The sequence below is a fragment of the Leptonychotes weddellii genome, chromosome 1 (assembly GCF_054177405.1).
Source record: "Leptonychotes weddellii isolate Sample4059 chromosome 1, ASM5417740v2, whole genome shotgun sequence".
NCBI lineage: Eukaryota > Metazoa > Chordata > Mammalia > Carnivora > Phocidae > Leptonychotes > Leptonychotes weddellii.
In genome coordinates, this window is record NC_138369.1 from 128,854,459 (window position 1) to 128,876,650 (window position 22,192).

Consider the following 22,192-nt stretch of genomic DNA (forward strand, 5'->3'; position numbering starts at 1 on the left):
TTAAGAATTCCTCATATCAGTGAGGTCATATGATACATGTCTTTCTCTGTTTGACTTATTTCGCTCAGCATAATACCCTCCAGTTCCATCCACGTCGTTGCAAATGCCAAGATCTCATTCCTTTTGGTGGCTGCATAATATTCCATTGTATATATATACCACATCTTCTTTATCCATTCATCTGTCGATGGACATCTTGGCTCTTTCCACAGTTTGGCTATTGTGGACATTGCTGCTATAAACATTGGGGTGCACGTACCCTTTCGGATCCCTACTTTTGTATCTTTGGGGTAAATACCCCAGACACATGAAAAAGTGCTCAATATCACTCGGCAGGGATGCGGAGAAAGGGGAACCCTCCTACACTGTTGGTGGGAATGCAAACTGGTGCAGCCACTGTGGAAAACAGTATGGAGGTTCCTCAAAAAGTTGAAAATAGAGCCCCCCACATTTTTAATTTTGAAAAATTTCAAGCCTATAGGAAAAATTGAAATAGTAGTACAGTATATATATACTTGTACCCTTTACTCTGATTCATCAGTTATTAATAGTTGCCACATTTGCTTTATTTCTTATACACTTTTTAAAACTGAACTGTTAGGATGTGGGGCACCTGGGTGGCTCAGATGGTTAAGCATCTGCCTTCAGCTCAGGTCGTGATCCAAGGGTCCTGGGATGGAGTCCCGTGTTGGGCTTCCTGCTCAGCAGGGATCCTGCTTCTCCCTCTCCCTCTACTGCTTCCCCTGCTTGTGTGTGCTCTCTCTCTGTCAAATAAATAAAATCTTAAAAAAAAAAAAAAATAGAAGTTATGATACTTTATTCTTTTTTTAAGTTTATTTATTTTTTTAGTAATCTCTTCACCCAACATAGGGCTTGAACTCACAACCCTGAGATCAAGAGTCGCATGCTCCTCTAACTGAGCTGATACTTCATTCTTGAAATCTTCAGCATTAATTTCCTAAGAACAAGGGCATTCTCCTCCAAAAACAGAATACCATTATCGCACTCTCCAAATCTAACATTGATACAGTATTGTTATCCAGTATGTAGTTTGTATTTAGATTTATTTCTCCCAACAATATTCTTTGTCCCTGTCCCCACCCCCACCCCACCTCAATTCAGGATCTAATCAAGGATTACACTAAGTTTAGTTATCCTATAAACTAAATATCTTTGTTAAAGACTCTTTCTAGAAAGGTGATAATATATTTAAAAGTAAATTTGATGTATAATAATCTAGCATGATAATGAAAAGCCCTCACTTATCTGATATAGTGGTATCTATCTCATATTAATTTTCTGTTTTAATACTAGGCTCTTCTTCTGTGTGGCAGCTCAGAATGATGGATCAAGCCAGATCAGCATTCTCTACCTTGGTAAGATATTTTAGGTTGTATTTCTTGTCACCAGTTTGTGAGAATATGAAGTATACAAGAATGACTCTCACCCAGTAAGCATGAAGTAGTATTCAAAGGTATCATAAAGTATTTGTTTATGTTGAAGTGGTGGTCTTGAGATGTAACAGATCCCTCAAAGGAAGGGTATATTCAGTCTTGAGTAGAGTGAACTTGGAAAATCCTATAAGAACTTCCAGGGTATCTTTTGGGTGGGGTGGGAGGGGGACAGCCAAGGGGATAAGAGGAACTGAAGAAAGCGCTGTTCAAAATATATACCTATGTTAGTAGACATACATAACAGACACCCTGAATGAAAAGGCTGAATGAGAGGAAGGCCAGTGTGTGACCTAGCCTTCATCTGTCATGGACAGAACTAGGCATAGGGAAGCATGTCGCTTTGAAAGAGGCACTTCTTTTTTCTTAAGAATATATAGCAAGTCCTAATAATGGCCCAATAATAAGTACAGTACCCAACCAAACTTTTTGTAAATGTTCCTCTTCCCTTTCTTCTCTTTCATAATGCTTTCTTTCTCTCTTTTTTTCAAATCTCAGTTTGGTGGAGAACCATTGTCCTATACCCGGTTTAGTCTGGCACGGCAAGTAGATGGTGATAACAGTCATGTGGAGATGAAACTAGCTGCAGATGAAGAAGAAAGTGTTGACAATAACGTGGGGGGTAATCATGCCAGTGTCACAAAACCAAAAAGGCTTAATGGATTTATCTGCTATGGGACTATTGCTGTAGTCCTCTTTTTCTTGATTGGTAAGAGTGACCATTCAAAACTTAAATGTTCCTTGTTACAGACTCTAGGAAGGGTGTTAATTCAGCCAAGCAAACATTTATTTTGTACCTTTTTATGTGCCATTATGCTAGGCACTAGGTATACCAATGATGAAGAAGATTCCAGGCCTGCCTTGAGTTGAGCCTGGTGGGGGGAGAAAGACACATGAATCATTTCATTGTAATGTGCAAATGTTATACTAGAAATACTCACAGGATATTTGTAGCATAGAAGCTTGCCCTAAGGATTCAAGGAAGGCTTCTGGGAAGAAAAGTTACCTATATCTTAAAAAGGTAACTATTTAGAGACACGTGGCTGGCTTAGTCAGTAGAACATGTGATTCTTGATCTTGGGATCATGAGTTCAAGCCCTATGCTGGGTGTAGAGATTATTTAAATACATGAAAAAAAAACAAAATAAAAAGGTAACTATTTCGAGTTATTATACATTTGACTCTTGAACAACATGGGCTTGATCTGTGTGGGCCCACTTATATGCAGATTTTTTTCAATAAATATATTGGAAAATTTTTTGGAGATTTGTGACAATTTGAAAAAACTTATAGACCAACTGGGAAGCCTAGAAATACTGAAAAAGTTAAGAAAAAGATAGGTATTGTTGTAAGAATATACTGTATAATACATATAAAATACAAAATATATGTTAATCGATCATTTATGTCATCCTAAGGCTTCTGGTCAACAGTGGGCTATTAGTAGTTACGTTTTTGGAGAGTCAAAAGTTATATGCAGATTTTTTACTGTGTGTGGGGTCTACACCCTAAACCCATCCCCCCACATTGTCCAAGAGTCAACTGTATGATTTATTAGATTGAATGGTTTAAAATTATACAAAACTGAGATTATTTACTTTCAAACTGCTTACAATTTGAATAAACCTGTATTTTTAAGGCTTAGCTGAAAATATTAACAGTTCCTATGGGAATATATTATAAGGGAAAATCTGTGAGTTCAGCCATGAAACTTTTTATCCTTAGGATTTATGATTGGCTACTTCGGCTATTGTAAACGTATAGAACCAAAAGCTGAATGTGAGAGACCATCAGGAACGAAGTCTCTGGGGACAGAGGGAACAGAACCTTCAGAAACAGAAGAGTACTTCCCTGAAACACCTTCTCGCTTATTTTGGACGGACCTCAAAACAATGCTGTCAGAGAGACTGAGTAACACAAACTTCCTCACCACCATCAGGTAAGCTTGAGCTACTTCACAAATTTAATCTCAATACCTAAACAAATACCAATTACTCAGAGCAGTGCAACACAACAAACGTGACAGTCTGGAGGAAAGCCTTCTTAGAGTTAGGGGAAGCTTCCTGTGTTCAGCTGGAGGGTAAACAATTAGTGAAGAATTCAAACTATGTTGGATGGGGAGAAGTGTGAGGACACTCCTTTTTCTTTAAAAAAATTCATAGGTCTTTGATCTTTTTGTCATCTGGCTCTTTATAGCTTGTTGCTTGCTGTCAGACTTTCTTCTGCTTTGATTTTTCATCTTAACCCCTTGTAAGTCATGCTGAGCTTTGCTACTATCCACAAGGGTATCAGTAGCCTTCTTTACTCTTTAGATCAGGACTAACTTGACTGCCCGACTTGATATAGAGACATATCGTGTCTTTAGTATTCCTTGATTTCTTCTTGTTCTCATTAATCTATACACTAAGAAGTGTCCTTAAGGTTTCTGTCCTTTGGTTTTTAAGATCTTCTGTAGACACTTACCTAACTCTGTGTAAAGAATGTATTCATCTTTCACCTATTAGCTGGCTTCCTACAGTTGCAGTGGTACAATAATTCTCTTAGTCTTAGGTTAGGAATCTTGGCATTTTTACTTCATCTAGTGAATACTTTTGTGTATACTATATACCAGGCATTACAGATAAAATGAGAGTGTAGTTTACGAAAGAAAAAAATCTATATGATCTATATATATTTACAATGAGACATAGGAAATCAGAACAAGGAGTAGTTTTGCTTCAAAGTAGGTGAAAATTAAAGCTGTACTTCTTGAGTTCACCAACAGTAACACTGTCTTTCATTTTGCTTACAACAGATTTCTTGGAAACTATTCATTTCCCCTAAAACTACCCTAAGCAGGTACCTCCTTAGGATGGGGCTCTTGAAGGACCACTTTACTTTGGATAAAGAGTTTTTAACAAGCTGAAGACATAAATTCCTTCAGATATTTGGCTATTTTTTCCTAAGTTTGTCTTTAGTCAGCCCAGGAATTTTGGGTCACAGTTAATTTAGCTATGTTGAGTAGTATTGAGTTATGCTTTTAAAACAATTTGCTTGATATTTGAGTTCATTGTTTATTTTAAATTAAATTTCAGTTCATTTAACAGTGACGGTTTTTCCTCTAGGCTGCTGAATGAAAATTCGTATGTCCCTCGTGAGGCAGGATCTCAAAAAGATGAAAGCCTTGCTTTTTTCATTGAGAATCAGTTCCGTGCATTTCTACTTAGCAAAATCTGGCATGATGAACATTTTGTTAAGATTCAGGTCAAAAGCAGGTATGTTGAAAGATGGTAAACTGATTTTATGTAAGTAGCTGTTTTCAGGTGTGCTAATATAGCAGAGACTTTCAGAATAAATAATGCAAGTCAAATGCTAAATGTATTAAAGCCATTTAATTTTTTTCCCCAAGGTTGTCCTTAGCTTCAGCTTCATTTTAACTTAATCTTTTTTAGCAGTGCTCAAAACTCGGTGACCATAGTGGGCACGGACGGTGGCATGGTGTACCTGGTGGAGAGTCCTGAGGGTTACGTGGCATACAGTAAGGCAGCGACAGTTACTGTAAGTAAGGCAAAACAGTGCATGAGATTTTTTTTCCCTGCTGAAGAGCTCAGAAACTCCTTATCGTTACTTTTCTTAGGATATTGGTGTAAATTTACTTGTAAAATGAAACCGATCATGAGATGCTCTTGTTCTCAACCTCCTATGCCACAGTGAAAGTAAAATCCCAGGTCCTCATCTAGGACAGTAAGGCCCTAGTCCTCCTTCTGCTCTTTTCCTCCTTCACTGTGCTCTGGCCACCCCAGCTTCTCTGGGTGTTCCTCAGACTCTCAAACGCAGGCATGCTCCCACCTCAAGGCCTTTATAAAACTTACCTTTCCTTCTGCCGGCCGCACTCTTCCCTTAAATACCAACATGGCCTGTTCCTCATTTTGTGCAAGTCTCTGCTCCACTTCTTCCCTTCTTTAGGGACGTCTTCCTTGATTATCTTGTTAAAAATGGCCTTCCTCCAATCACTTCCCCTTATCCTGTTTTATTTTTCTTCATGGGACTTACACACCTGACATTTGTTTCCATGCTAGAATGTAAGCTACATGAAGGGCTAGAGGTTGGCTTTATGTACTGCTATGTCACAGAGCCTTGGACAGTGCCTGACACATGATGGTGTTTGCTGAATGAATGTGTATATCAAGATGCCATGTGGGGACAGAGAAAAGTAACCATCTTGGCTGGAGTCTAGTCTTAGCTTGAATTTTTAATGCTTGATCTTTTAAAATTTAGGCAAATATGGCCAAACTACTACAGAAATTGAAAAACAGATCTATCTAGGTTTTTCAGGTGAAAAAACATGTTTGTATATCAGGGGTCTATCTGGTGGATGCCTTCAAGCCAGATAAAGTCTTACGTGTGCCATATCACTTTCCCTGGCTACCTGCAAGCTAGGAGTTTGGAGGTGGTGGACTTCTGGCCAAGAACATTGAGGGTTTGGGAGCATCTGGGGCGCAGTCAGTTAAGCATCCGACTCTTGGTTTCAGCTCAGGTCTTGATCTCAGGGTGGTGAGATTGAGCCCTGTGTGGGGCTCCACGCTGAGCACGGAGTCTGCTTGGCACTCTCTCTCCCTCTCCCCCTCCTCCCAACCCCCCCTTTCTCTCTCTCTCAAATAAATTAATTAATTAAAAAAAATAAAAGAACACAGGGTTTTCGTTCACCTGCGAGCTTTCTATATTTGGATATTTGCTTGTCAATGTCAGTTGATAGCTCTATTAATAAAATTTAGGAACATTATGAGACAGCTTTTATAAACATCTAAAAGTTGATCTATGCAAGTCACTTTATTGTAGTAGTGTTCAACAATTTTCACACAGGTTTATTATCAGAACTTTCAGTTAAGACCCATTCCTATGTATGTCCTCAATTATCTAGCATTCAGATGTTAGGAACTTTATGTAATTGGTGCTGCCAGGGCTAGCCTACAGTATCTATATTGGTATATGTCTCTTTGTTTATCATATTCTGTTTGCTTTTCTCTTCCCCCCAAATACTGGAAGCAATGTAAAAGAGATTAAATGTCAATAGGTCAATGCGAATTAGATTAAAGGCAGCATGTACCAGACGTGAATATAGGAGGCCAAAAGTCTTGATTCACTCCTGATAACTGTGACCGGTTCGACTAGAACTCCCTTACATCCTTTCTAGGCTTTTCGCCTCCTTCTTTTTGTCTTTTTGTTTTCTCTCTTGGGTTTGATCTGTAAAAACCATCCTGTCTCAGACTCTATGGCTGTTCTAATTACCATAATGCTCATTAACTCTGATGTCTTTATTCTAGGGTAGACTGGTCCATGCTAATTTTGGCACCAAAAAAGACTTTGAGAATTTAAACTCTCCTGTGAATGGATCTTTAGTGATCGTTAGAGCAGGGAAAATCACTTTTGCTGAAAAGGTGAGTATAAGTTATTGAGTACACTGGTATCATACCATTCTTCATTTAAATGGTATTGATTTTTTTTACATTCTGAAAACTGTCAGTCTTAAACTCTCATACCTAATAACATAATTTATTAAAGTGTTCAACAAATTACGTACGTTCCAATTCTCTAAACTGTAGGACACTTGTAAAACTATGGCAGAGCCACTTGGAGTATTCTGCAGTCATTGTCTTTCAGTGAAAAAGAAGTAATCAGAAATGCTTAAGTGAAAGCAGTTTAAATTTAAAATAACAATATTCTGTTGTCATATAGGATTGTTAAATTATTGTTAAGATGCTTTAATTGTTATGTTCTATATAACCCAGTTTTATGTATATAGAGAATTCAGTTCTAACTATGCTTTATGAAAAGGAAAATTAAAAGTCAAAGCTCCATAAGCACCTAGAATGGAACATAGCAAAAGACCGTGGTTGTGTTGGATGGGTTTTTATTATTTGTCTTTGAAACTCCTTGATGAGTTAGTTAAGGCAAGAATTTTGTCTCAACATATAAGCTATTTGAAACATTGAGGGGTTTCAGTGCAGTCCTCTCTAACCCTTTGTCTTTTAGCTTAAAGCCCAATACATATTCTTCTGATTTTGTGTGATTACATCTTCATTTTCTGATCTTTACATGTTTTCCTTTAGGTTGCAAATGCTCAAAGTTTCAATGCAATTGGTGTCTTGATATACATGGACCAGGCTAGATTTCCCATTGTTAATGCAGAGATTCCAGTCTTTGGACATGTGAGTTTTTTTCTTAAGTAAATAAGTTTTTGGATTCTACAAATTGTTGCTGGGTTCCATCTATATTAGTAGAAGTATAACATGCTTTCCTTAAATGCTCTTTTTTTTTTTTCTGGGAGAGTCTAGCACTGACAAGAAGATGGATTATGTGACTTTGAGACCTAGTTATTATTGTTAACGGAACCTTCTCAACAGTGTCTTGAATTGGGAATTTGGCATATGCCATATAAAAACAAGAGTAACGTGTTGTAGAGCCACTCAGACCTTCAGGCTTTGAGGTGCTAAACTAAATTTAGGCTATACCCTCATACTAAATCTGAATCTTCTAGGGATTTCTTGAACAAATGCCTGACAGAGCACATTATTCTTTTGTCTTACTAGGCTCACCTGGGAGCAGGTGACCCGTACACACCTGGATTCCCTTCTTTCAATCACACTCAGTTTCCACCGTCTCAGTCATCAGGATTGCCCAGCATTCCTGTCCAAACAATTTCCAGAGCTTTTGCAGAAAAGTTGTTTGAGTAAGTTCTTATTGGAAAGCTCTCTTATTTGAAAACTGGTTTTGTGATTAGAAAGGAATAGTAATCGTTTCAGTTAATTTGATAACATTTAAAACAATTGGCTATAATTTTCCATATTTGGCATATCATGGGGTGGATAGCTGATAACTTGTAGATAAACATGTATTTTTTCCTCCATAAGGTGATCTTAGTAATTAGACATTGGATTTATAAACTCAGTGAGTCCTTGGTCAATTTACCCAGTGAATTCCTTGTATACTATTCCTGGCATATAGCTTCTGCTTGAGGACTTCCTGAGGTAAAGCACTTTGTTGCCTATGGCAACCCATTCAGTTTTTGGAGTAGGTCTGTTAGAATTCATGTTGAGCTGAAATCTTACTCCCTGTAACACCTGTTAGTATTAGAGTTTCTTCTTTTTTTTTTTTTTTTATTTGCGAGAGAGAGAACGAGAGACACAAAGCATGAGAGGGAGGAGGGTCAGAGGGAGAAGCAGACTCCCTGCCGAGCAGGGAGCCCGATGCGGGACTCGATCCAGGGACTCCAGGATCATGACCTGAGCCGAAGGCAGTCGCTTAACCAACTGAGCCACCCAGGCGCCCCTAGAGTTTCTTCTTAGCAACAGAACAATTCAAGTTTTCTAGTCCATAGATTGAATGTCTTCAGTTCTCGTGACAGTTCCCAGATGCTTTACAGTCATGATTAGTCCTGGATATCCTCCCTAATGTTTTAGTATCCCTCTTTAATAAGAGAACCCAATCTGATTAGAGGAATTGTCATTAACTTTTATCTTGATCTGGACATATTTCCCACCTGGTATTGGCACAGGATATCGATCTAGTCTCAGACACTTAGGTGAACATTTATTTGCTGTGTGACGTAGAACAAGTTACTCTAACCCCACTGATCATGTTTCTTTGACTTAATTAGATAGTTGAAATATATTCTACCTAACAGGGTGATTGGTTTCAAATGAAGAGCATCTACATGTAAGGATACCTGTATAATACTATGCGACTAGTAACAATGCTATCTGCGAGGCATTTTTAATAGGTGATTTTTATCGTTCGACCACCACTTACAAGTCTTCCCTAACCTGTGAAGCCAGCTCCCTATTTTATCCTTGTGTTGTGGGGGGTAATAATGTTTTGACATACTTCTGTAAGTGGAGCAGTCATTGTTTGGATAACATATGAGGAATTTGATAGGGGAAGATACCTAACTATTAGCAGCATGAAAATATTCTTTTATAACTAAGATAAGAATGTATACTGGTTAGTAGAGAGAGTGAGGAAACATGGGGATGTATTAATGGGCTTGTATGTAAGAACTTCATTCTGAGTCCATCTTGGTATCTACTTAAAATGTAAATTATAACTGGGTCTCTGGCAGAAAGGCACGTGTCAGATGAGGACAGGTAGAGAAATTTTTTTAAACACTGGTTAAACTTGGAGGTAACTGATGTTCAAATGATTGCCTACAGGTCAGAGTAAGATACAGATGGTTGGCCACCAAGAAGTAAATTTTGTATACGTTTTCTTTATATGTCCTCTTAGCCTAGACCTTCCCCGGGCAGTAAGGAAGACCGATTTTGAAAGCCTGGGGGAAGCAACAGTAACTCAGAACTCTGATGTTTCTTTTCTTCTTCTAGAAATATGGAAGGAGACTGTCCTTCTGCCTGGGAAATAGACTCCTCGTGCAGGCTGGAGACTTCCCAGAACAGGAATGTGAAGCTCACTGTGAACAATGTGCTGAAAGAGATAAGAATTTTTAACGTTTTTGGAGTTATTAAAGGTTTTGAAGAACCTGGTAAGACCTTTGTTTTTGTTTTGTTTGTGTTTTCCTAGTTCTTTTTTTTTTTTTTTAAGATTTTATTTATTTGTGAGAGAGAATGAGAGACAGAGAGCATGAGAGGGAGGAGGGTCAGAGGGAGAAGCAGACTCAATGTGGGACTCAATCCCGGGACTCCAGGATCATGACCTGAGCCGAAGGCAGTCGCCCAACCAACTGAGCCACCCAGGCGCCCCTGTTTTCCTAGTTCTTAAGAATGTGGCCAGAAGAGGGAGTGCAGGAAGGCTGGCTTTGGCTTGGTTTTGTGGAATGCTAACTCTTGTCTGTCCTAAAGCGAACTGTTTTGGTGTCAGTTTTATTGGGAGATAGTAAGACCCTAGGAAATTAACTTGTCAAAAATTGGCTATTAAGATTAGAAAATCTCTTTTAAGTTACTGGATAGAACAGCAGTAAGCACCTTTCTTCTTAAAGGGGGCAGGTAATAAACATGTTGCAGGCTATCAGTCTCAGTTGCAGCTACTTAACTCCAACGTCGCAGCATGAAAACAGCCATAAATGATACGTAATGAACGCGCACGTAGGCTGTGATTTACCACTGACCCCTTGAATGGGCCATCTGTTTAAGTAGAATCTAATAGTCATATCATTTAGTAAAGAAAGCCCGTGGACTTTGGTTGCTTATTAAACAGTTAGTGGGCACTAATAGGTAGCCGATGAGTAAACTTAATTGGTAATGTGGAAAGAGTAGCAATACTAATAAGGAGAAAGATTAGTATTGTCATGTGAATTTTTAATTTCTGGAGTCCTAAGTCAGATATGAAATATTTTGTTTACCCTTAGAGCATATACCGCATTTTTACCCTTTTTACTAACATGATTATTCTAGAGTTCAATATTAGAAAACAGTTTAAAAGTTGATTGTATAATTTATCCTTTCTTTCTTTTTTTTTTTTTTTTAAGATCGCTATGTTGTAATAGGGGCTCAGAGGGATGCCTGGGGTCCTGGAGCTGCAAAGTCTAGCATAGGAACAGCTCTCCTATTGGAGCTTGCCCGGATATTTTCTGATATGGTCTTAAAAGGTAGAGTACAAATTTTGAGAACTTGAATATCTATGTGCTATGTATAGTTCTAAATATTATATGATTTCTCACTTTCGCCTATATTATTATGGTTCACTTATGCTGGGCTCTGAGCTCTCAGGTATAAAGCAGATCATCTTTTGTTGGATCTGCCTTTGACTTTGAAACAGCTTTCCATGTAGTGTCTTCATTGCATTGGGTATCAGCTCCTTTTTGAGACACCAAAAAAGTATTGTACTGGACCCTAATTCTTAGTTTGACATATTCAGAATGATATGGCAAATCTAGCATGGTCCCTAAGGAATCTTTTTTAAAGCAAGCAGTGGTATACCTCTGTACTAATTTTCTGTAATTTTGTTATAAAGTTATAATATGTAATTTTATATATTATACTTAGTATACTAGGTATGTTCATATATATTTATAATATATAAACACTTTCAAGCCTTTCTCCCTTGGTACTTGGCCACTTCTCTACACACCCCCCCACCCACCCACCCACACACAAACCCCCATCACCTTCTTGAATCTTTGGGTCAGAGGGTAAGTTGCAGTGCTTAACTTTTATGCAAAAGTACATAATACAAAAAAATACATACCCAAGGAAAGGGGAGGAATGGAGGGCAATGGCACATATAGTCCCAAAAGGAGCTGTCATTAATGTAATTCCTCTGAAAACTCTTTCTTATAACTTAAATGTGAGAATTTGTATTCTATTTCATAACAATTGTTTGTAAAGTAACCCAGTGTTTTAAGTGATTGACCTCTACGCAGATTGTTTTCAGAGAAGGTACACGTTGTAGTTATACCATGATTTCAAGTATTTCTTGGTCCAGAAGTTAAGGGGCTCAAAGAATAGAGTTGGGAAAAAAGTAACTTCCTATAAAAACTGGTCCCTACCATGTATTTGAAATCTTTTTTGCAAATGATCTCTTATGCAAGTAATCCTTGTAGATTATTTTAAAATTTATTTTTATTCTTTCTGTTGTTGTTGTTCTTTCACCTGGGGCCTCAAAAGGGAAAGAAATATTTTTTAATCTGCTGTCTTGAATTAGAAATTTCTGACTTCATCTTAAGTCAGTTGCCTACCTATAACCTGTTCTAAGATAAAACAACTTGTTGTTACCTTTTAGATGGCTTTAGACCCAGCAGAAGCATTGTCTTTGCCAGCTGGAGTGCTGGAGACTTTGGAGCAGTTGGTGCCACTGAATGGCTAGAGGTATTATCTGTACAGCACCCATCCCCAGAATGGGCAGCTGAACTTGTCTTGGCTTAATTTGTCCTGCAGAAACCATACTCTTTTAGATTTGATTACAGTTGATCCTGAACAACACAGGTGTGAACTGTGCAGGTCCACTTATGCGTGGATTTTTTTATATATAAATACAGTATAGTCTTCTAAATGTATTTTCTCTTTCTTATGCTTTTCTTAGCATTTTCTTTTCTCTAGCTTATTTTATTGTAAGAATACAATACGTAATACACATAACATACAAAATAAGTGTTGATCAACTATTTCTGTTACTGGTAAAGCTTCCAGTCAACAATAAGCTATTCGTAGTTCAGTTTTGGGGGGTCAAAAGTTATATGTGGATTTTCAATTGCGTGGGGAGGGTGTTAGTGCCCTAACCCCCACGTTAGGGGGGTCAACTGTATATCATTTTTGCCTTTGTATATTTAATCTGAATAGACTGTAAATTTAAAAAGATGCCCCTAATAATAGCTGCTCCATGTGACAGTTGGATTAATACATATTAGTACATTTAGTATTTTTCCTTCTCTTCCAGGGATACCTTTCCTCCCTGCATTTAAAGGCTTTCACGTACATTAATCTGGATAAAGCTATTCTTGGTAAGTATCCTTTTCATTAACTGTTTATGAATTTAGATAAACTACTAATAAAACAGAAGAAAGCTTTTTACAGCAACACTCATTATTTTCTACAATTTACATTGTCCATTCCCTGATTAAGACTGACTTAGCTTTCTCTTAGTAGTCCATTAAATTGTAGAATGGGTGCAGATTGCCTTGTTGAATGCAACAGTTCCCAGTGTGGTCCTCAATTAGCAGCATTCGGATCACCTGGGAACTGTTAGCAATGTAAAATTTCAGACCTTTTGAGTCTGAAACTGGAGCACAAGTCCAGCAAACTGTGTTTTAACAAGCACTGTGGTGATTCTGATGCACTAAAGTCTGAGTCTGGATTGTTTTTTAGACAAGAAGGAACTAAACCGTACCATATAGAATGGTACTTCTAGAGACTAATTCACATCTAGCTAGATGGTGGCATCACAAATAGAAATACCAGGTAGTCAAACTTCTAAAAGAATTTGAATGTTATTAAAAGTGCAGAGGTAGCCAGTGGATGAACTGAGAATAGTAAAATATCTCATTGGAAAGAAAAAGGAAGGAGTTAAAATTGAACTAAATTTTTATTGGATTCGTCGTTATTGCTATCTTACCTATACAGCAGAATGTATGGAGTGTAGCGAGTAGACAGTAGCTAGCAGATGACTGCCCTAATTAGGTGAACTAGAAAGGTACCAAAAAACAAATCATTAACATTAACATATGCCAACTCAGGAGTAAGAGCTTCAGTCGAGTCAAATTAGGGTTAGCAGTTACTAAAGAAGTTGACTCTTAAATCACTTTTTTTGTCTAGTTCTTGAAGAGGATAGTTGTATTTGGCCACTCATCTAAGTTATTGTCTTCCTTTTTTGTTGAGTACTTTTGGTTGTAGAAGCTGCCATGTAAAAATTACTTGACTAGGGAAGGGGCAATGTTTTTAAAATAATCTCTTTGCAGGTACCAGCAACTTCAAGGTTTCGGCCAGCCCACTGTTGTATTCGCTTATTGAGAAAACGATGAAAGATGTGAGTGTATACCTAATTACAAAATCTGTAACTTATTTTTCATCTAATTTACAATAAGATGGAAAATGATGTTTAAACCATCATAAGTAACCACGGTTTGCAATAGGGAGGAATGAGATTTGGCGTAATGGGCTTAGAGGCCATATATATCGGTAATGATTTTTTTTTTAAGGATTTTATTTATTTACTTGAGAGAGAGAGCACAGAGAGAGAGGAAGAATCAGACTCCCTGCTGAGGATTCTGAGATCATGACCTGAGTCGAAGGCAGACGTTTAACCAGCTGAGCCACTCAGGCGCCTGTGGAATGATTAAAGACGGACGGAACAAGGGTCAGAGAACTTGACCTGGATCCTATGGGAAACTAGGAATTGCTATAGAGTCTCCAGCAAGGCAGTAATGTGTTTGCAGGTTAGGCTGCAGTAGTATAAAATGAGCTACAAGGGAAAAAAAACAGAAACAAGATAGGCCTATCATGAAGGCTAGAAAGGGCTTTTAAAATTGAGGCTAACCCACCTTTAAAATGGTTAAAGGAGGAGAACATTTTTTTCTCCTTGTAACTGAAGGGAACCGTGACAGCATGAGCCTAGTAGGAATAACTTTAGAAATTTGAGATTGTTTTAACGATCTTAAATTTTTTTCAAGAAGATACAGTAAATTTTTCAAGAAGATACAGTAAATGTTTATAGATCTAAATATGTTTGTGACCAGCCTGAATAACTATGTCCAGAAAGATTCATTTTAGTGACAAATTAATTTTTTATTTTACAGGTGAAACATCCGGTTACTAAGCAGTCTCTTTATCGGGACAGCAACTGGATCAACAAAGTGTAAGTTGAGAAAAGTGAATGAACAGCTTATAGAAAAGCAAAATCATCCAGTAGCACCTGCTATGTTAGGTAGAAATCTAAACCTAACCTTGCAGTGAGCTTACCTGTACTTAGAGTCAATTTAAGAATTTATTTGGGAATAGGGGTAGGGTTGCATGATAGCACAGTTTGCTACTTAGAAAACTTTCTAGAGACACATTCTTGCTTTCCTTGCAGAGAGGAATTTTCTTTGGATAATGCTGCTTTCCCTTTCCTTGCGTATTCTGGAATCCCAGCAGTTTCTTTCTGTTTTTGTGAGGTAAGTCTGAACTCTAAAGTTATATCTTAGATCTTCTTTCATCAATTTTGAGACCTAGAGTGCTTAAAATGTTTTAAGAAGTTATACACATGCAGTTATTGCATGCTCCCTTATTATCAGTCTCAACGTAGAATTGTTCTCAGTTAGCTTAATTAGCAGTTGAATTTATTTGCTAAAACATCTTCAATTAGGTATCATGAGTTTTAATAACAAGGCTACTACCTATTGGACAGTGCAGATATAGAATATTTCCACCAAACAGAAGGTTCACCTGGACATTGCTGTACTTGATACCTGTTAAGATATCGTTCTAGACATTTGTCCAAAGATGTTAATCTCTTGAACAGGGATTATGGGTAAAAGCACAAAAACCAAACAGATGTAAGGTTGTTACGAGACAGAACTTTGAACAGACCAAGTTGTAGGAAAGCAAGATTGGCTTGTTTCAGGAGCCAGTTAGAAGGCCCTGAAGGCTACTCTGAGTAAACAGAAGGATGAAGGCCTCTGTGCTGAAGTGCTAAAGTTGGAAAGCCAGGCCTGTAGTGGGCTCTCCAAGGGATGAAGAGATCCTGGAGTTTTAGTATAGGAGGTCAGGGTGGAAAGTGTTAACTTTTGCATCGAATTATTGATCTCACGGAGGCCAAGTCCTCACGTGACTTTTTATCACTGGATGTTTTGGCCTGGGACTAGGAGGGGAAAGGTCTGAAGCAAGGGAGTGATGTAAGATCTGGATTTGGAGATTAACATAGCTGGAACTCTCTTGACCTTCTGCTAGAACAGCAGTGTGGATGGCATTGAAATAGCAGGTCACAATATCTGTTTAGTACATTAGGAAGAACTGAATGTCTGGTCCTAGGGTTGAGGAGATTTATGAATGATTTCTGTTGACCTCCAGAAGGTTTTTAAAAAACTTCTTACTGACTTCTTAGATGTCAAAAACCTAGCAGGTAATACAGAATAGTCTATATAGTCTGAAAGTAAAGAAAATAGAGTTGAAGAAATAGTTACTTAAATTGTCTAATGAAGGTAGAGACAACCTCTTGTTAGACAGGTTAACATGTATGAATGGATTGAGTGCTGAATCATTAGAAAGAAGGTCAATTTTAGTCTAAGTGTGACACTTTATATCAAAAATACACTTCATGTATGCTGTCCTCTTTCCTTATTTAATGAGCCAAACTTCCCAGAGAGAGGAAAATAAGGATACAACCTCAAGAAATTTGGCTAGACATCTGTTCAGGGTATATGATGCAATAGAACAGGGATTCTGTAGGACCTAGAAGAAAGCAGTCATTCTAGGAGTAGGTTAGGTTCAGAGGAAGTAGCAAAAGTGGTACCAGTGTAGTAGATGGGAGATAAAATTGGAGTAGGAATACATTAGAAGCAAGGGAAGCATTCCAACTACTATTACCTTGATAGTGAAATGAATGTGGGGCTCCTGTTCTTAGGACCCACCTGTGAGTACATTCACCTACCTTTGTTTTTCAGGGCACAGATTATCCTTATTTGGGTACTACCATGGATGTCTATGAGAAACTGAAACAGAAAATTCCTCAGTTGAATGAAATGGCACTTGGAGCAGCAGAAGTAGCTGGTCAGCTTATAATGAAACTTACCTATGATCTTGAATTGAACCTGAACTATGAGATGTATAATGACAAAATACTTGCATTTGTGAGGGATATGAACCAATTCAGAGCAGACATAAAGGTGAGCACTAATTAAAATCACGTTCTTAGTGCTGAAATATCCAACAGTTTGAAGAATGATGTTTAGCTGTTCCTGAGGAGGGACAGGGTTGGTAGCTGAAGTACATTTTAAAGTGAACTAATGTATAAGTTTTCATAGAATTTGTAACTCATTTGAAAGGAAAGTTGAGAGGCTGTGGGTTATAAATCTAGGCTATACCACAGTAAGTATTTCAGAATCTAATTAGCCTAAGGTATGTTATGTTTATGTAATTCCAGGCGACCTGTAAAGAGGACCCAGAGAATATAAAGATCTCAACCATGACTCTGGACCTCTGAGTTTGGGCCATATATCATATGATATCTATATATATATCATATATCATGCCTTTCAGGGATGTCACAGATGGAGAGAGAACATAGCCAGTAATTACAATCTTACTTAGTGTTGATTCTGTGTGCCTAGTATTCAAATGCTTGATAAAATCAAATTAATAGTAATAGGTGGTTTCCAACTGGTTTTATGGTACTAGAAGTCAATTTAACAGATCCCTTAAATGAAGTAAATCACTGATAAGTCTTAATGATTATGGCTTTCTTGAAACTTGATACTATAACTGATCAGAAAATGGGACTTATGAGAAAAATCACTAGATTGTGAAGTTCATTGAGCCAAAATGGTTAAGATTGTCCCCCATCAGCAAACTGGCCTGGAAACAATATACTGCACAGGATTATATATTAAGTAAATTCTGTTAAATTTCTTGATGAGGACGGCTTCCTTGGGAGACTGAGAATGGATAACTGTGCCATCTGCTGGGCTCAGATGCGAGTGTATTACTCTAGTTCGTAGAGCCTGAGGCCTCACGGGCAAGGTGCCTAAGTCTAGCATTCTCTGCCTGCGAGTCACCCCCTTTTATCAGAACTGTCTCAGTTGCTACCACTAAATTAGAAAGGTATGTAGAATAATATCCTTAGAATAAATATCTCATAGGAAGTTTCATGTCTTTCTGCTTCAGGAGATGGGTCTGAATCTACAATGGCTGTATTCTGCTCGTGGAGACTTTTTCCGAGCCACCTCCAGACTAACAACAGATTATAAGAATGCAGAGAGAACAAACAGATACATCATGAGGGAGATCAATGACCGTATCATGAAAGTAAGTAAATGTCTAAAAAAGGGAAAACTAAAGTATGTTGATTTTTCATTGGTAAATCTTGCATTTCTAAAAAGTAGAGTAGGGATTCCAGGACCTTAGAATCCTTTGCTGCTTTAGAATTGAGCACAGATTTTTAACTCTTATTAGCAAGACCTAGAACTGACATATCTAAACTGGAAATACAAAAGGCATTTGACCTAGTATTAACCTTTTTAGAAAGGGATCATTAATGATTTTTAGCTGTCATTTTCTCTGTATTCCTGTTTTCTAATTCAGCCCTTAACTGCTTTTATCTTAATCTGCTTGGAAGAGGCAGGAGACTTAACTTGTAAATCTTCCATATGTATGCTCTGTAACTAAAAAAAAAACAATACAATTAGAGTTCACTTTTACAAATGAATTGACAGTTTACTTTATAATTTTCATGTTAGAAGATTAGTAGCCTGGTTCTCCACGTTCTTAAATTTGGGGATTTTTAACCTTTAAAGTGAGAGAATGACGGTTGTTTTACTACATCAGGTCCTCCCCTCACAGCAAAAATCCCAGCACTGTGTAAGTTCTCTTGTATGTTTTTGTTTCCATAGGTGGAATATAACTTCCTCTCACCCTACATATCTCCAAGAGATTCTCCTTTCCGACACATCTTCTGGGGGTCTGGCTCTCACACTCTGTCAGCTTTACTAGAGCATCTGAAGCTGCGTCAGAAAAATAACAGTGCTTTTAATGAAACGCTGCTGAGAAACCAGTTGGCTCTAGCAACTTGGACTATTCAAGGAGCTGCAAATGCCCTCTCTGGTGACATATGGGACATTGACAATGAGCTTTAAATGTAATGCCCATAACTTCTCTAAGAACATCAGGGTAGTGTGATTTCTAGACTTGTGCTGGTTGTGCTAAATTTTTAGTAGGGCTACAAAACCTAATACTGTTAAAATTCTACCCAACCATCTTGGTACTCCTAGATATCTTTAGGCAGCAGCTTTTAATACAGGGTAGGTACCTGCACTTCAAGTTAAAGTGAATAACGACTTAAAAATGTTCGTAATAGAATCTTTTCTCTGATCATCTCTAAAATTTTAAATGCTTTGTATGGTAACTGCCTCTTTCTTGTTACAGTTATGAAAAAGTCAGAACCAGTTACATGAATTATTGCTCTAAATCCTAAGGACACGAACTGCTATCTTCTAAGGGGGAGGAGGAGGGTGGTACCTGCTGAAGGCTGGAAGTGGTGGCTTGGTGTGATCCTCTGCCTTCATTTGGTGCTGGATAGGAGATACCAGGTTGTAAGACCTCATTCTCCAAATGAGATATATGCCTTCCTTAAGGATTTAGCTGGTTTCCACATCCTTGAATGAAACAGTTAACTTTCAGAAGAGATGGGACTTGTTTTCTTGCCCATGAGGTCTGAAGCAGAGGTCCTTCAGTTGGATAAAATGAGGTTCAACTGTTTATCACAGGAGTAAGGCCTTAATGTGTTAACCTCAAGATTATTTATGAAAAGAGGAGACCAGAAGCCAAAGACCTATATTTTCTTTTCATCCGCCCCTCCCCCGTAAGCCTTTGTTCATTAGTTTTTTGTCGATTTTGTGTTTCCCGAAGTATTTTGAGAGAGAACCAGCTTCAGGTGTTTAATTTCAAACTCAGCTTGTCAGACGTTAAAGAACACACTGCCAAATTTTGGCCAAAGTGTTAATTTTTTGGAAAAGCTTTCTATCATTTTGGCACTGAGATATTTATTGTTTATTTATCAGTGACAGAGTTCACTATAAATGGTGTTTTTTTTTATAGAAGATAATTATCGGAAGCAGTGCCTTCCATAATTATGACAGTTATACTGTCGTTTTTTTTTAATAAAAGCAGCATCTGCTAATAAAACCCAACAGATACTGGAAGTTTTGCATTTATGGCCAACACTCATGGGTTTTAGAAAACAGCCACAAGCCAAGTAAAATTTTAAAGCTAAATATCAGGAAAGAATTCCATTTAATTGGGGGTTGCTAATCAAGTTAGACTTCTGTTTAGCCAACCAGATAAAAATAGCAGTTCTCCTAAAGTGAAGGAATTGTAACCAAGTTATAAATTAATGTCACTTAAAGGCTTGATAGTACTCATATGTGTGAAATTTTACAGCTCAATTTATCCAAGGTGTAACTTTAATTCGAATTTTGCAAAATTTCCAGTACCTTTGTCACAAACCTAACTCACATTATCGGAAGCAGTGTCTTCCATAATGTATAAAGAACAAGGTAGTTTTTGCCTACCACAGTGTCTATATCGGAGACAGTGATCTCCATATGTTACACTAAGGGTGTACGTAATTATCGGGAACAGTGTTTCCCATAATTTTCTTCATGCAATGACATCTTCAAAGCTTGAAGATCGTTAGTATCTAACATGTATTCCCAGCTCCCTATAATTCTCTTTTAGTTTTAGTTGCAGAAACATTTTATGGTCATTAAGCATTTGGTGGGTGAATTCAACCACTATAAAATAAAATTACTTCCTTCAAGATTCTTTGTTTTTAAACCTAATGTAGTATCTCGTTATATTTGTGGTTTCTCCAGGTCTTCTGTTTAGCGGGAAAGTAGTATACATTTATAATGTTTGCCGTTGACAAATGAATTTAACTTTATCCCCTTATTTGTATGTTCTCTCCTGTAAACTTAGTTCATACAAGTTGGAATCCAGAATTAACCTTTTAGCTTAAATCAGGGGAAACTTGCGTAGGAGGCCTGGGGTGGGGGGGTGGGGAGTGAAAGGTGTAAGGAAGTGAGGCTTGCAAAAGGATCTTTGATCATGTCTACCTACCCATTAGTATGTGGTGGTTTTCAGTTAAATATAGATGTAAACAAATAAATTTGAAGCTACATGAGTAAGACTTTATTTTCTGGTCAGCCATCATTATAAACCTGATAATCAACTGTTTGTCATAGGGCAGTAGTTCACCCTAAGAAATCGTCACGTAAGAAGAAGTCCATAGGGTCTCTTAAGGTTCCTAAACTTAGCGTCACCTGCCTAAGTTAGCCTCGATCTAGATGATTACAGCCTCACTGAACTGCTTCACTGCTCGCAGTCTGTTTAGTCTTCACAGTGTTTTCTCTTGATCTGGTATTTAGTGTAGCTGAGTGAAAAGGTCATAGCTGAGATCCCTGGTTTGGGTATCACGCTTTATCATACTTTAATGAAAGCTCAGTAACTTCAAGACATAATATGAATAATGGGCATCCATTTACAGCAGTAAATCTCTTCAAAAACCTCTTTTCCGCGGTGAGGATTCAGTTATTTCTAATCCAAAAAGCCACTAAGTGGTAAGAGGCTTAATATTCCTGAATGAAATGTGTATCTGACTAGCAACAACCTGCTGGACTTCAGATTTTTTCTGGTTATAGATATCAAGTGCATTTTGAAGGTAAAGGATAAAAGAAATGAGCTCTATCATGACTCACTGTTCTAGAACTTGCATGACCTTTACTGTGTTTCCTCTTTGAATGTTCTTGAAATTTCAGTTGGCGAAACATGGCTTATTAGACTTGCCAACCTACTGCTCATCTATATCTTTGTAAACAAGTGATATGCCCTTAAAATTGTGTCCAAGCTGGTATGTGCAACAGTGTGGAAATTCCTTACCTGATTTAATAAAAATGCTTGAACACTGAGTCATCATTTTTTAAAATAGACTTTATTTTTTTAGTGCAGTTTTGGGTTCATAACAAAATGGAGCAGAAAGTATGGAGTTCCCATAAACTCTCGGCCTGCACACCCCTGGCCCAGCTTCCCCCACAATCAACATCCCCCACCAGAGGAGGACACAAGTTACAACTGATGAACATACATTGACACATTGCCCAAAGCCCATAGTTTACGTTAAAGTTTAATTTCAGTGTTGTACATTCTGTGAGTTTGGACAAATCTACAATGAAATGTATCCACCATTTATAATACAATATGGAATAGTTCTACTGCCTTGAAAATCCTCTGTTCTCCGCCTCTTCATCTTCCCTCTCCCTAATCCCTGGCAACCACTGATCTTTTTATTGTCTCCATAGTTTTGCCTTTTCCAGAATGTCATGTAGTTAGAATTGTATGGTATGTACAATTTGGTTTCAACTTGGCTTCTTTCACTTAGTAGTAATATGCAGGTAAAGTTTCTCCATGTATTTTTATGGCTTGATAGCTCACTTCATTTTAGTGCTGTCTGGATGTAACTTAATTTGTTTATCCATTCATCTACTGAAGGACCTCTTCATTACTCCCAAATTTTGGCAATTATGAATAAGGCTGCTATAAAGATATGTGGACAGGTTTTTATGTGGACGT

General features: G+C 37.7%; 1 protein-coding gene across 2 annotated transcripts; it reads left to right on the forward strand.

Moving 5' to 3' along the window:
- The first annotated feature begins 1,249 nt into the window (after positions 1-1,249).
- On the forward strand, positions 1,250-21,531 carry TFRC (transferrin receptor). 2 transcript variants are annotated; one of them, XM_081832300.1, is made up of 18 exons: positions 1,250-1,376; positions 1,950-2,160; positions 3,177-3,390; positions 4,556-4,705; positions 4,883-4,988; positions 6,755-6,868; positions 7,541-7,639; positions 8,021-8,160; positions 9,809-9,966; positions 10,909-11,028; positions 12,162-12,247; positions 12,816-12,879; positions 13,834-13,901; positions 14,671-14,729; positions 14,946-15,027; positions 16,516-16,737; positions 17,735-17,875; positions 18,460-21,531. In XM_081832300.1, exons 1-18 carry the CDS (start codon positions 1,341-1,343, stop codon positions 18,700-18,702), a joined length of 2,313 nt encoding a protein of 770 aa, XP_081688426.1. In that variant the 5' UTR covers positions 1,250-1,340; the 3' UTR covers positions 18,703-21,531. The 2 variants fall into 2 exon arrangements, with proteins under 2 accessions (XP_081688426.1, XP_081688431.1); XM_081832305.1 differs by having other exon boundaries at positions 4,886-4,988.
- The last annotated feature ends 661 nt before the right edge of the window (positions 21,532-22,192 follow it).